The sequence below is a fragment of the Zerene cesonia genome, chromosome 2 (genome assembly GCF_012273895.1).
Source record: "Zerene cesonia ecotype Mississippi chromosome 2, Zerene_cesonia_1.1, whole genome shotgun sequence".
Taxonomy (NCBI): Eukaryota; Metazoa; Arthropoda; class Insecta; order Lepidoptera; family Pieridae; genus Zerene; species Zerene cesonia.
The window spans coordinates 3,399,166-3,415,487 of NC_052103.1; the positions used below are offsets into that span (position 1 = coordinate 3,399,166).

At 32.7% G+C, this 16,322-nt stretch overlaps 1 protein-coding gene across 1 annotated transcript; it reads left to right on the forward strand.

Annotated features, from left to right (window-relative positions):
* The first annotated feature begins 1,490 nt into the window (after positions 1–1,490).
* On the forward strand, positions 1,491–4,376 carry LOC119833654 (TWiK family of potassium channels protein 9-like). The gene is made up of 2 exons (XM_038357765.1): positions 1,491–2,266; positions 3,038–4,376. The coding sequence occupies exons 1-2, from the start codon at positions 1,543–1,545 to the stop codon at positions 3,844–3,846; spliced, it is 1,533 nt and encodes a 510-aa protein (XP_038213693.1). The 5' UTR covers positions 1,491–1,542; the 3' UTR covers positions 3,847–4,376.
* Positions 4,377–16,322: the final 11,946 nt, after the last annotated feature.

The following is a 16,322-nucleotide window of genomic DNA, read 5'->3' on the forward strand; positions in this document are numbered from 1 at the left end:
TGTCGTAGTAATAAACATAATTATTAATTAATATATGATTAATTAATTATAAATCAAAGCATTCCCTTGTGATTCTAAGTAAAATATTCACAACTAGAAATTAATACTTTTAACGGATTTTAAACGCAAATTATTCATTATATTATTAACGCGACGTTTTTACGTCGTAGTTATAACGAGACTGACTGACTGACCAACCTCGCTGCAAAGTGTTCGAAACGTCGGGTCAATAATATAATGAATAAATCGCCTTTAAAATCTGTTAAAACGTCTTTAATTCCTAAATGTACAATACTCGCGTAAAATCAAACACAAGAAGATACTATATTTACAACTGTTACTGTACTCTACTTACCACTGTACTGGTAGGGTACTGTTATTAATACTGGTTTAGTGTCTTGCGACATAGACTTAGATAAGAAAGTTAAAGGACCTATAATTGTATAAGATCCAGAAAGTTTATTTTTAATTTGGCTGGCATTTAGAAAAAATAAAATGTCTTTAATATACAAATGTTTAAAAATTAGTTTGGCAAATTTTATACAAAATATTTTTCCCTTAGCGAGCACGTAAAATTCTGGGTTCCCAATAGAGCGTGTTTGATTCTTATTATAATAAAGGGTTATTGGTAAAACAAAATTCCTTTGAGGTTACAGATGATAATCAATCCATCAAAATATCAATTTTCTCGTCCCCCGTTTATAAGGTGAAAATGAGTTGCCTTGTAAGGAACATTAGATATTTTTTATTCATCACGCGTTACTGGTGTACCTTCACGAGAAATCGAACGAACGGAACGTGTCTTGAAATAAAATACGAGCCACTAAATTTTGAATTTAGATTTTTTTTCAAAGAATTTGCTCCTAACTTATGAAAAATTGTATTACATTTACATGATGATATTTATTTCCAACTGCTAAATATTGAAAATGCTGTTTTTACACATTTTTCTTTAATTATTATATCGTTAATTATGTATGAATCTATTACACAACCATATGTATCACAATTGGTGCGTGATTTCCATTAAAATTTGCCAATTAAATATTATAATTCTATATATAAATTTGATGCCAAAATTGCTTATTAAATAATAATCGTAGCTTCAAGACTTTGTTCGTTCATAAAATAATTTTCATCTACAAGGTAAAGCTTTATTGAGGGAACAAACGTTTCGTATGAATAATTCATTGAGCGTACCTACTTGTAGTAAATTTTGTTTCATTTCAATTTCCAAGGAACTTTACGGTCCTTCAATCAAACTCTTTATCATATCAATTTTCTAGAATGGTAGTAATGCGCTGGATACATTTGCGAAATTTATCATAAGTAAGGATACCCACAGCGAACATTAATCATACTTTTGCTCATATTTTTATTTGTCACTCATTTTCCTCCCTCTTATCCTTGAGGACTCTTGAAAAATCACTTTCACATTGTAACCTGACATTACCATCAATATTAATAGGGAAACTTTTTGTTTCAGAATCCATGGTGAATGAATAATAATGTCGCAATACAAAAATAGAAGATAGACCAAAAATGGATATGAACCATGTAGTATTGGACAAAGAGGCAATCAACCGTTTCGAGCAGTATACATTGGCGAAACCTTTGAACGGGGGCATCCCTTTGGACAAGTGCCAAGATGCGGATTCGATGGCATCTAATAGCAGAAAGAAAGTACAAACTTCCCGGCAGAAAGTAGTTTGTTGCTTTTGTTTCAAAACAACTAAGTATAGACGGAAACAATTTATCGTTGGATCTATAACCAATAGTGTAATATTTACAGTTCTGTTGGCGTATACTTTCTTGGGCTCATTTATATTTTTAGCGATTGAAGGCGGCGTTGAAGTACCAGCGCGACCTAGACTATTGCCCGATAAACAAAAGATTACACACAAAGATCACAGTAACGATAGCAAAAAAGACGCTGAAGATTATTATGATTACGGAAATTTAACATTATCAGCTAATTTCTGGGACGCAAGGAGTAGAGCAGTTGAAAATATATGGGAAATAACAGTATCTTTAAATATATTGTATAGAGAAAATTGGACGCGTCTGGCGGCGCAAGAAATTCTGAAATTTCAAAACGAATTGATGCAAAGAGTTACAGCTGAAATGGCGTCTCAATACGGCGTCAGCTATAAAGAGATGGCTTTAGGTGAATTTGGCGAGGCTGATATTAACAATCATTATGAAGAACACGATTGGAATTTAGCATTGGCATTTTTTTACTCACTGACCGTACTTACTACTATTGGTGAGTTACCATTCATTTATATTTATAATATTTATTTTTTATGTATATTTAATACAGAAATCATTCTCTATAAATTAGTATTCGTTAATACCGATATGGAAAAAAATATGATTTGCCGTTTTTTATGATTATCTCAAAACCGCCTACTTAAGAACCCTTTCTAAACAACATTGTACTATTAGAAACCTAAATATTTAAAGAACACCAAAAGCTACATTTTTAACAAGCCAATCATTCCATTTTTGAAGGTGAGAGTCACGAATGAAAAAACATAAAGAAAAGAAAATCAGCTGGATACAGTATATAGCATGTGTATGCTACCGAGTTTCGTGCGATGAGTGAGGGAGCTAGGAGCCTTACCTTCCCAGTCTATTTCATAATTTCCGTTGCCAATCCTTTCCCTAACCCTTACTAGTGGGCAACGCTTATCTATGCAAATATCCACGGACGGTGATGATTGCTTGCTATCATGCAAACCACCAGCTCGGTTGCACACTTTAACGTAACAAAACCTGAACGAAGCCGGGTAAATACACAGTTCCATAAAAATAAATTACTTTTCCCAACGAACAATCAATGACGTATTGTCATTATATTTTTTAAATTAAAAGTGTCATAAATATTCAGTTAATTATTTTAAATCAAATAAAATCATATAGTTTGTTCTTTAAATATTATGAACATGTATGATGAATAAATCGTTTCACATGAACAGGTTCAAAGGTATATAAATTATCAATATAACAACTCATGAAAGCACCCTCTTTTCAGGTTATGGCAATATCGCTCCAAGAACGATACTCGGAAAGGGGATCACAATTCTATACGCGCTAATTGGAATTCCGTTGACACTTGTATATCTTTCAAGCGTCGGCTCGTTACTCTCTAAAATGGCTAGAAGCGTTTTCAGTAGAGCATTGTGTTGTTGTCTTTGCTCAAACTGCGGTTATTGTTGCTACGACGAACGAAGAATGGCCGAAAAAGAAAGGCGCATGAAACTGAAGAGACAGCAAGAAGAAAATCTTAACAGTCAAAACACGAGTAAAACACCCACTGAGGAATGCTACGCGTTAAAAGCTGATAGTCAGAAAGATTCATCCTTATCTGAAAGGCCAACAACGAGTACAGCCAAGGATGACATTATTAGTTGGCCTGATACAGATTCTAAGCTATCCATGCGTGGGCTTAGCATACTTGCTCCAGTTTTATTATGCTTAACGGCAATTTTTATCTATATTTCGTTAGGAGCTATCGTGTTATTTAATCTAGATGATATGAGTTTAATAGATGGTTTTTATTTCTGCTTTATGGCCCTCAGCACAATAGGTTTCGGTAACATTATTCCTGGTACAAGTTATACTACGATTAATGGTGTTAGATACTATACAATTAATTCAACTGTTTTATGGTTTTGCTCTGTATATACGTTGACGGGACTTGCATTGACCGCAATGTGCTTTGGTGTTATTCATGATGAAATTATTTATAGGATAAAGCACCAACAGAAGGAGTGGTCGCAAAAAAGTAATACAGTGAACGATGAGGTCAACATGACTGACCCGTTTTACATGAGTTCCTGACATATGTTTAATAAAGGACGTTCCGAAAACCTGTACAGTATTATGGAAGATAGTTCTACTGTAGAACGTAATAGGATAGAAATTGACAATAGAGAAGTAGTTCTTAGTGTAGATGATATATCATTAGCGGTAGATACTGACGTGGACTTTCCTCCGCCACCGCCAGAGGAAGAAATTGTCGCCATTGTTACAAAGAAGGAACCTAAAGGTGGTTTTGGAAATATGGTAGCTTATAACGTCTTACCTGAAATGCTCGAACATATTAATACATAATCGTCTTGTATTTATTTTGGAAAATTCATAATTTGTTTACTGGCTGTGATTGTACCTTCTCATTGTTTCAACTTTAGTTCATTAAGAAATATATCATTAAAATCTCTCGAATTTACTTTCCCAGTATATTTTAAGAATAAAAAATGTAAATTGTAATTAAATGTAAATATTGTAATTATTACGATGTTTAACATCTTTTTAATTATCTTAATGTCAAATGTTAATATCAGAGTACTTATAAGTAATTTTTATGTGAATAGAATCTTTGTAAAAATATAACATTTAATATAAAATTAATTAAAAATGAGAATTAAATATTATGTTGTTTTATTATCATGTTAAAGTAATCAACTAACAACAAAGTTTTGAAAGCCAGAATACCAAATATTCAGAGTACTAAATATTACTGAATTCTAATTAGGTAAAGTAGAAAAAAATCGGGAATATTAAATACTCAATCTCTTTACCTAGGTCATTTGTCCCTATGATCCATTTTTCTATAATAATAATGCAAAGCAGAAAAGCTTGTTTGTTTGAACGTGCTGATCTCAGAAACTGACGGATACGAACTGATTTTTTTTTTGTCGTCTATATGACATCAAGTACGACGCAGGTGGAACCGCGGGACAGAACTAGTAAAGTGTATTTCTATAAAATAATTCCAAAAATTTTCAGCATCTTTATTTTATATTATTTTTTATAAAAGAAACCAAATTCTCTAGCGAAATTGAGCAATTAGGCAAAGCATTTTGCTGCGTTATATAGCCCGGTTAAGTTTAGCACGATGGGGTGCCGTAATTCAACAATTTTTATGAAAATAAGAGTATGAATATAAAAATACCTCATTTCAGAGAGCGAACAAATACATCCCCAAAAAGTAATCTCGGTTAGAAAAAGGGTTGAAGGCTCGTGAGGAAGACAAATAGTGGCTTATATTGAATATGTTACGCTTTCTTTGATTTTGTGCGCAGTCATGCATTTTATTGGTTTCTTATGCTAATTCATCGCATAGAATTAAGCGATATTATTTCAGTTTTTTTTTATTCAAAGTGTGCATGTTTAAACGATTTAAACAATTTAAACAATTTATTTATTAATTGTTTGTTATGTTTCATGCAAGAAACCCTAATGGGATTAGAAACAGATAGATTCGATTAGACTAGATATTGTCTGATTGTTTGGTGAAAAGCATAAACTGGGATCTACTGTTTCCAATAATGTCAAGTGGAGTGGAGTAGCTAAGATAGCAAAATATTTATTTAACTTTTCAAGCAATATGAGCAAAATACCTTGAAAAAAAGGGGGAAAATATGTACTCAAGTATTCTTCACGAACGATATACCGGAATCAGAGTAGCAGTAAAAAATATCAACAAATTAGTCGTACAAGGAAAACTAAGTCATGCCTTCGAGACAGCAGGAAATTAATAGATTTTTCAATTCATATACGCATTATCAATATGATCACGGCTCGAAATATTGAAGGAAAACATCGTGACAAGACGGGCATATCGTTTTATTATGTATTTCCACTGTGTAACCAACAAACGTGATTATTCTCCAATATTAGTGAGTTAGAGTAAGTAGGTTTTGCTGCAAATCCTTATAAATGCTGCCAAATTTCATTTACTCTCCATAAAATGTACATGAACTTAATCATTTTACACTCGTCCATTAGTCTCCACTCAGAATCCGCTTCCACGATGAATCGAATAATGAACACGGAGTGGCTATTGGAAGTCCAAGTTGTCATATAAAGTGCTTCCTTTGTCAAAATGGCCAGCTATTATTTCCCTTCACAACAGCTTATGAGATCAAAACGGCCACAAAAAGCTGTAAAACTCCACATAACTGAGTAAATATTTCATAATCCAGCCATTTTCTGTGCCGTAAAAAACGTACGTGATTCTGATGTTATGCCAATTTTTCCAAGCCAATAACTATGTCCTAACCTAATGTTATGGATGTGAAATTATGTTCATCTCAAAAATATTTAGACGATATAGATATATCTGATTTTTATACAAAATCTCCGTGTAATTGAGTGCAATGAAAGGGCAATTTTGAATTTAAGTACTATTTCGATTCAAATGACAACCATATTTGTTGTAACGCTTAAATTTTTTAAGGAAATCGTGTTTAAAATAGGTCCTTTACACTATTATTAGACATGATCACGACACCGCATCATTTTACCCATTTATTCCTAATAATTCTCTGTTTCTGTTTCGTTTAATATCCATATTGAGAGTCGCGAAAAAAAAAAAAACATGTAATGACCAATGATATAACATAACACTTTAACGTTCATCAGTTTGTGAATTTCAAATCCAAGATGACCGTCAACACAAATAATATGGGAGACGGGAGTTTTTGAATATTTATATTATTTGCGAGACATAATATGCGCCGTATATTGAAACTATTGCTACTTTGAAAAATGTCGCAAATATCAAATAACAGATAATAAAATATGTCAATAGATTCCAATATGAAAGCGCATGCCAATAAAGAGTTATTAACTCTTATTGAAAATCTGCATGGAATACCATTGTAGATCTAAATCCATACTGACGTAACAATCTAGTATATTCTAGAATCCAGAGAGAAAATTCATATTTAAATTCCAGATAATAGACGACTCTCGTCGCACTTCGCACATCGTTATTCATAGCATTTATTGAATATTATTACTTTTGGATATTGAAAGTTATGTAGGTCCATTGGAATATTGAAGAAATGTTTGTACGGAAGTATTACATGCTCGTGTGTCATATTGGATCTAACCAAAATGTATATAGTTTATGAACGTATTCAATGGCAAATAACTGCAGGGATGATAAATACGCATGAGTTCTTGAAAAATCAATTATTATTTTGGCAGAAATGTTTTATCAGCTTCATAAAATAGACATGCAAACTTTGTTTATTTCCATAATCAATGCCCTTGCAACGCACTTGCTTCTGCGGTAAGGTCTCTTTCTTACCTCTGCTAATATTCATGGGCAATGGTCGTCGCTTATCAGTTAAAGCACCAGCTCGGTTACCGGCTTTAACATTAAATTAAATATTGAGATACAAGAGTCTTCAACTTGCTTTCCTACGGTGTCTACAGTCCAAGTGGTTATTTAATATTAGCAATCGTATATATAAAGTAGGATGTAGACCAACGTGAACAAATATGAATATATGGTTTTTTTATTTTTATTTTATATGAGTTTTTAACTGTTATTTTTTTTTTTGGATTTAGATATCAATAATCAAGAAAAAAAATAAAGTATCTGATCAATTATTGCCTTCCGGCAAATAATCGTTTGATATAAAATTAATATTAACGTTTTATTAACGATATGTATTCTTTTTCACTCTCAGCGTCTTATTATTTACCTAGAATTTAAATCAGAATTATCATGAATTATAATTTTTGCAATATTTGTTTCTTTTGATGATGATGAATATTTATTTTTACACGTTAGATGTAATCTGTGAAGAAATTACTCATTCGGTTTATAAAAACTAAAATATCAGACGCAAACCTTCTATATGTTAGATCAACCAGAAGGGTACCTAAACGAATTCTTCAAACTACTTCCACCAAATTGTATAATAAAACGGTCAATCGCATAACTGATCACGCAAGAAAAATCTAACTTTAAAGGAATATATGGAATATTATGTCTCTCGCTAGTTGATCGGAAAGCTAATAAGGCAGTCCCTTCGCGGCTGAGCGAACTCAATATCACAATGGGGACCAAACATACTTGTCTAATAACGTGGATCTTTGTCACAACCTCTAAAGACGGTCTTTATCGAAATATCCTCATTGTATGTAAGACTTTATGTACTCCATGTCTTTTATGTTCAAATCGAACAAGTCATGCTCTAAATTCTGACTAAATTCAGGGACCTACTCGTCTAAAAATATTTGTGCTACTGCATCATATTTCTATGAATAGCAGTAAGAGCTGCGATGCCGCAGAAATACTCTAATAGATACATACATAGGACTTAAAAGTCTTGTATTCAATTCAAATTGTGTTAAAGTGCTTTTAAATCATTACGTGGTTCTCTAAGCTACATTTATTGGCAATTAACTAATATGAATGCATGCGAAAGTTATGAAGAGTATGTGAATACGAACATTACCAGGAAAATAATCTATGCGTTCAATTTCGCAAAAGCAATTACCGTCTTTGAATTTTAAATATCAAAGCATGTTATTACGCTTCTAGGAACAAAGCTGGCTAATAGCTATGAATTTATAATTATGTTTATCAACAGGTAGAACGCTTTAATGTTGTTTTGGTTTAAGTATTGTCATCATGCATTATACTTTCACCCAGGTAATAATTATTGAATCATTAAATAACATTACATTATTAAAAAAATAGTCATAGCGTATCCATACGATTAAGATAAGTTTCTAGTGGAGACATAGATAGCATTACACATTGTGTATTGAAAAGCATCATGTTTATAAGAACTGGTAAGCGAGCTAGTAGTTCCTCTGATGGTAAGCAATCTTCACCGCCCATGAACATTTGTAGAAGTATGGTCTCTGCAAATTGCTTTACCGCTTTTATAGGAACTCTCTCTTCTTCTCTCTCTCTTCAGCCTTCGTTCTTTTTTTCGTTCCGAGAAGGAAATGGGTCTCTGTCTCACTACTTGCAATACACAGACGCATTTTTGGTATCAACCTAACCCGGTGCGAGCTGGCCAAATCAGTGTTGAGGCGTGCTCAATTCTCTCATAAGAAATGTTTAAAATTAATTCTAATACCCTCAAAAAAATAGTATAATGTTTTTAGCACAGCATTGGTAATTATCTAGACAACGTAGATATGATAAAAAAATTCCGCAACAAAAATTCTCATACCATCGACAAAAATATATATAGCTATCGAGTTTTAAACAGATGTGTCTATAGCTATTGAGTATAAAACGAAATCGCTTTCTCTGTCCCTATGTCCCTTTGTATGCATAAATATTTAAAACTACGCAACAGATTTTGATGGAGTTATTTTATAGATAGAGTGATTCAAGAGGAAGGCTAATATGTATAATAACATTAATTAAACTACTCCGAGCTTAACGCGTGCGAAGCCGCCGGCAAAGGCTACTTATCTATATTGCTACAATACTTCTAGCCAAGAACGAAAGGTTAACAACACTAAGATAATAATGTGAAGGGAATTGAGCGCAACCGGACACAGGAACAAATTTCCCATTGTTTATGTATTGAAGCAATCTACGACCATAACTAGTTAAAGTAACTACGGTGTGCAGACATAATCTCTTATACATAAGCATCCCTTGATTAAACCACCTGAGGGGAACCGACCTAAGCTAACATCTCGCGGGAAATCATATTTAAGATTGCTACAATGTTCTGTGTAGTTTTATCCTGCTTAAGCAACTGGGCTGTGAATGTGTTGTTTACGGGAGTAATGTAGTAATGAACTAGGTACCTTATGTGTATTACTGAGTCTATTTTTTTATACGAGTGAGGCAGACGTTTGGTCGCAGTCCCACTAGATGGGAAGCGGAGACGCGGTCTATAGTGATCTATGGTGGTCTATGGTGGTAAGTCACGTCTACCTAGAAGATGCTTAGAGTCAGATGAACAAAGCGCAAGAGAGTTAATAGGAAAGCAGATTAGTAATATTTCGTATCCATTCATTTAATAAAAATTATAGATCTTACAAACTTTATTTTATATAAGCCGCCACCGGCGGAACTGTAACGGATATAAATTCTAAGCCACTTAGTAATAAGCTTACTGCTCGTCAAAGTATTTCAAAATCGGCCTAGCAGTTTTAAAGTTAGTTTTGTTGGTTGAGCAATATCTCTAAGTTTTACCGAAATAATCATGGGTTAGCGTAAAATACGTAATAATAAACAGGTAATATAAGGATTCATAGACGTTTATTATTATCTAGCGCCCACCCTGGCTAAGCAGGCAAGGATCGAGTACATATCGAACAGTTAAATTCTTAAACTAGCGCGTTTTTGTTTTAATAGTATAGATAGGTTTCGTGTATCTGTAATATTCTTATGTAGGTGACAGTAATAAAACTCCGATTGTTTTTATTATTGGACGAAACGACGAACATAAGAATACATCACTTATATACTAGTTATTCTTATGTACCCTATACTAGAATATATTAACTTATCATTACAGTATCTCTTTAAATCAACTATCTTATACATACATTACAGTATCCAGTGGTTTTATGAAGGTCAGGTTAGGTACAAACTAAATGCTATACTCCGTGTTGCTGTGTAATTTAAATATATGTTCATAATCACTATATATTATAAATCAAAGTCGCTTTCTGTCCCTGTTCCTATGTCCCTATGTAAGCTTAAATTTTCAAAACAATATAACAGATTTTGACTGAACTTTTATAATAGATAGAAGTATTCAAGATGAAGGTTTATATGTACAGTGAAACTTGGTTAAGTGGGACCTGGATAAGTGAGAAACCTCCGTAACTGGAACTCATGCTGAGGTCCCAACACTTTGGCACTGAATTACCTCTGTTATTGGGACGAGGTAAACCTCAATATCTGGGATTTGTTCATTGCAGGTCCCTTGATGTCTCACTTAACCAGGTTTCACTGTATAATATAATCTATTAAACTACTCCGAATTTAACTCGTGTTAAGCCGCGGACAAAAGCTAGTAGCTAATTAATTATTAAATACTTGAATATAGATACCATTATTATTTCATCGAGTTACAAAGACATCACAAAAGGTGATTTTATATGAATGAAGGAAATTATTAACTTAAACTTCCTCTATAAACCCCGTCTGCAGTATAACAGGAACATCAATTTCATTGGCCCGTTTTAATAAAAGCAGTCGACCTCAATTTATCATGGCCGACAATAAAGGTCTTCCTCGCTTCTCGTGTCTTATTGCGACTATAGCCATAATTGCTATGAATCCTTTAGTTAGTAATCGATACTAAAGTTTAATTATTGTTAAAGTGCAAAAAGTGGACCAGTGGGATATAAATGTGGGAGTCGAGCATTCTTTGACACGATTTGGCATTTCATACTAAATATATATAAAAGGCAAAGGAACCACACCTCCGCAGAATATCTCCTTACTAAGATGCAACGTATCGCTTGCTGAGTGGGGAAACAAGAGGCCCGTATCCCTTTTCTCGCCACTCCTTTATATCCTATCCTACTTCCTATCCTACTCCTATTAATATAAATCCGAAAGTTTATAAGGATGTGTGTGTTTCTTGCTCTTTCACGCAAAAAGTACTGAACCGATTGCAATGAAATTTTGAACGTAGACAGCTGGACAACTGGAATAACATATAGGCAACTTTTTATTCCGATATTCTTACGGGATACAGACTTACGCTGGTGAAACCGCGGGGCGCAGCTACTATTATATATATTCCGTCAAAACTTTCCATATCCCTTACTTATTAAAACCCTGAAAATTGCAAAGGCTCTGTTAATGTTTTTATCAAATACCATCAGGTGTACCACCAACACAGTTTCTCACATCAACATGAAATAAAGAACCTTGTAAGAATGCTAAATCAAACCAACACAAACATACTTATCTACAAAACATATTCTTTAAATAATAATGTTAAACGTACATTGTTGTAGATTGAAAACGAACAAGAAACAAAGAGTAATAATGAAAGTTTGTTAAAATCTTGCTAAGTTTTTCAGCTCCTGTATGCACGGTAGAGGCAATCACGCCCGCGATCCAGTGCTGCTTCCATAGGACTATTCTTTTTTAATTTCCTTTTATTCTCGCTGCTAATATGAGATTTATGATCACACAAGATTGTTTGAAGATTGATGTACGATAGAGATATGATAGATTTAGACTGGAAAGAATTTTTTGGAGTCTCATTTAATTTACTAGATAATAAATAGTAACTTATAACTTACTAGCGGTCCGACCGTGGTACATATATAGCCTATAGCCTTCCTCAATAAACGGGCTATCTAACAATTAAAGAATTTTTCAAATCGGACCAGTAGTTCCTGAGATCCTCCTAAGAAGTAAACTCTTCAGCTTTATAATATTAGTATAGATTAAGTATTAAATTTAAATTATATCCTATTATGAGAGAAGTTAAATATAAAACGGGTATATGTATTTTATACAACGTTTTACACACGATAAGAACATTGAATAGTTATTCTGAAAAGCATAAACATAGAAATAACCACTTCAAACTCCCATCCAAACAAAGCATTAACAATCAACACCAGTACTATAGCGGCAATAAGAAAAAATCGCTAGAAACATCCAATATACGAACACAACTTGCAACATAAAAACATCCGAAACCCAGCCATAAGGTGGCATATAAAAATTGATAGTAACACTGAAAAGAGACTGTAATATATTGGTATGTCAGCACAACCCTAGATTTCGTCAATGCCTTAAATGTTCTGATGGGAAAATGGGATTTATTTGTTTGTACAATAAAAGACGTTTTGCCATGGATATGAAATGTAAATGAAGGATACAAACGGCTTTGAAGGATACAACGGTGACAATACAAGAATTTGGATAGCGTACGTGTCCGTTATATGTATTTTAGGAACACGTTTGTTTTTTAGCGTGCGTATTAGGATTACAGTTTGTTTAAATAAAGAAATAAGGAAATCTAGTAAACAGCTGGAACATAAGGAAGGACTATTTTTATACAAATAACATATAACGGCATTGACATCACCCTTCAACCTCCTCGTTTATGTATACCTACGCTGTATTAGATTTTTCCGCGTATAATTAAAATATTACGCTATATACTAAATATATTTTTATCCTATTATATTTTATATTCAAAAGCATGTACAATTTCATGGCGTTTCCCAAAAAAGCAACAAAAATGTATAATTACAAATACACAAAAACATTTTGTGTGTATTGGACATTAAAAAAGAAAGAAAACAAACTTTATTGCCACATAACAACCTTAAAGCTAATATAACTTAAAAATTAACATAAAAAATGGACATGGCAATCGGGACAGACTCAGCCCTGCTGACGGGCATTAAGTGTCGTATATTTAATTATTAAATAAAAATATTTATATGAGGGTCGAGTACATTAACATATTTACGATTAGTGTGAAAATAATATACCTAATATCTAATTGTCTATTAATTTATATTAAAAACGTATTTCACTGGTGTAACGAGTTGAAGTTGACTAAGTCAAAGGCTTACAAGAATACGGTTTGTTTCTTCGAGAGAAATTAATTCAAAAATAGTAATTTTTATATTCACTTCTCCGACACGAGTTAAATTCTTAATATTATTACACTAGCATTTGCCCGTAGCTTGCTCACGTTCGAATTGTATATGTAAACCGTTCCCGAAGACACAAGGAAAATTGGATCGCTTTTCTACCTCTGAGACATGCACAACTGCAAGAAATAATATATACGTATAAATGCATTTTTTTTTGAAACAATTAATGAAAATTATAACTTTACCACAAGCCAGAATGTAACAAAAAAACAACTTTCTAAAAACGTCACTTTATAAAAAGTCCAAGTCCAATGAAGTTAAAATATAAACAAGATGCTATCGGGGAAGTTATCTCGTCAAAGTGTGCTTAGATTAAGATTAAAAATTTCGCAGCTTCCGCATTAAAATAAGTTTTCAACTTGCGTATTTAATCGGTGGTGAGTCTGACGCTCAGAGCTGCAAATAATTACATTTTGTAACTTAATAACATGCAATTTTAATATTCTCTTTATATATGTATTTTATATATGTTTATCTTTTTATATGTATTGTTTTATAATATTATCTTTATATATGTATTGCATATATATTTTCTTTTTCCCAGTTTCATTTAGATAATGTGTTTCTGGCTGGCTTTACGACCGCGGCTTCCTTCATATGATCTATTAATTTAACTTTGAAGAAGAGGCACTATGCCAATTTTTTTATTCTTTTTTTTTACGAAGTTAGATGCGTATACGATCAACGATTTGTCTTTTTATCCTATATTAGCGATCCGCCCCGGCTTCACCTGTGGTACATATATAACCTTCCTCAATAAATGGGCTATCTAACACTGAAAGAATTTTTCAATTCGGACCAGTAGTTCCTAAGATTAGTCCGTTAAAACAAACAAACTCTTCAGCTTTATAATATATAATATATAGATAGGTATATTTAATTTATTTTTTTATCAAATAAAATGTAACCTATATGTAACCATATTGGTCTATTGTCATATAAAATTTTATCAAAATCTACCCAGTGGCTTCACGTATAAACATAATGACACAAACAAACTGGTAAATTGACTAGCCGACAAGCGAGTTCTAATAGATTTGACAGTTTGTTTAAATGCGCTAAATTCAGGATTTTCTGCAACAATTTCAAACATTCTTATACCGATAAATATACGTATATACGATATACGTGATTTCTAAGAGCTTGTGCTTATATAATTAGTTCTGTGCAAAAACAAATGGATTGATTAACATATGGGTCCGCCAAAAGGTTTACTTCTGTGTTGTTTAATAAGAAAAATAGGATAAAGGAAGTAAATATTATTTCATATCTCCTCTAAAACAAGTGGAAGAATGACGAGGACTCTTTAATTTTACTAACCGCCCCTGCACCATTTTAAACAGACCTATTTTAGTCACAGTTTCCTTAAGGAGACGGAACTTTCCAACAAATACGGAGGCCATAGCTTTCTGGTCTGTAATTCAAAACTTTAGTCATCTGAATGAAGTTCTGGTGCATTTAACGAGATAACTTCCCCGGTTTAAGTTGATGAAGACAAAAGTATGACATTTCTATGTTATAACGGGACATTTGAAAGGGTTGGTAAAAGGGTAATGATTGCCGTAAACATCATAATTTCTGAAATAAATCTACTTTTTTATCTTTTAAATACCAAGAGACTTCAAAAAATCTTCTGTTATCTGTCTCATGAAGATGTAGACCATTCCTCACACATACATATCTAGCTCACATACATATAATAATCTTCTGAAAAGTCTCGATGTGAAATATATGTATATTTATGTCGGAGTACCCGGTCGGATATAACGAACGCAAGCGCATGACTCACGAATTGCGCTTGGACATGGCCGTTGGAGCGGGCGAGCATTCAAGTATTGGAGTTCGTGCCGAGCGGACGTGTCTGTTCGTGTCCATACATAAGTTTGAGTTATAATTTGTTATAAGAATAAGAATTGTTTAATATCAGAATTAAGTTCCTTGAGACTGCTATCAATATTTCTTTGTGAAATATAACGTCAAAACTATATAATGCATTTTAAAATCACTAAAATGTTTTAATTTCTAAATTTAGTGTTTATTAGCCGTTGAACACGATTTCAATAATAATACCATTTGATACTGAACAAAGTGGCTCAGCTTAAAACATAAATAATGTGACTAATTTTATATCATAAACATGAGTATTTCATATTCAGATGACAAAATAATTACGGTACAATTGAATACTCTATATTCACGCCTACAGTAATAACTTTGTTTACATACATTACATATTCCCATCCCAAGTAATTCGATTTGTGCGACACAATTTCTTGAAAATCATATCAATGTATGCATAAACATACTTACATACCTTAACGTTGTTTATACTAATTAAATAAAGCTTAAGAGTGTGTTATTGTATGCGTTAATTTTAGGAACTCCTGGTCCGATTTTAAAAATTATTTGAGTGTTAGTAAGCCATGTATCGAGATAGGCTAAAAAGTTATATGAGCACACTAAGATTAATAGAATCAGTGAAGTAAGTAAATGAGGTTTATATAATAAATTCCGCCTACGTTTTCGTGATAGGAAAAAAACATAAAAATCCGGAAGTTTTTTATTTCGCGATCCGACGAGACGTGTGTCTGTATGATTGTAATGCAAGAGTTTACTTTCGCATTTATTATACCCATTAAATAAAAATATAAAACTTTTAGTTTGATTTTATATAAGCAAAATATTACATAACGATTTGTAATGAGCACCAAACATTGTGGTAATCTATTTGTGAATAATTTCCGCTTGCGGCTTTGGCCGTGTAATCGTAGAAAATAGATAGTTCCAGGTCTTTCCCCAATATAGTTCCCGTTTCTGTGGTATTGCCGAAATAAAAACATTTTTCCTAACTATACAAGAAAACAATATAATATTATGTATATATTACTACGCAT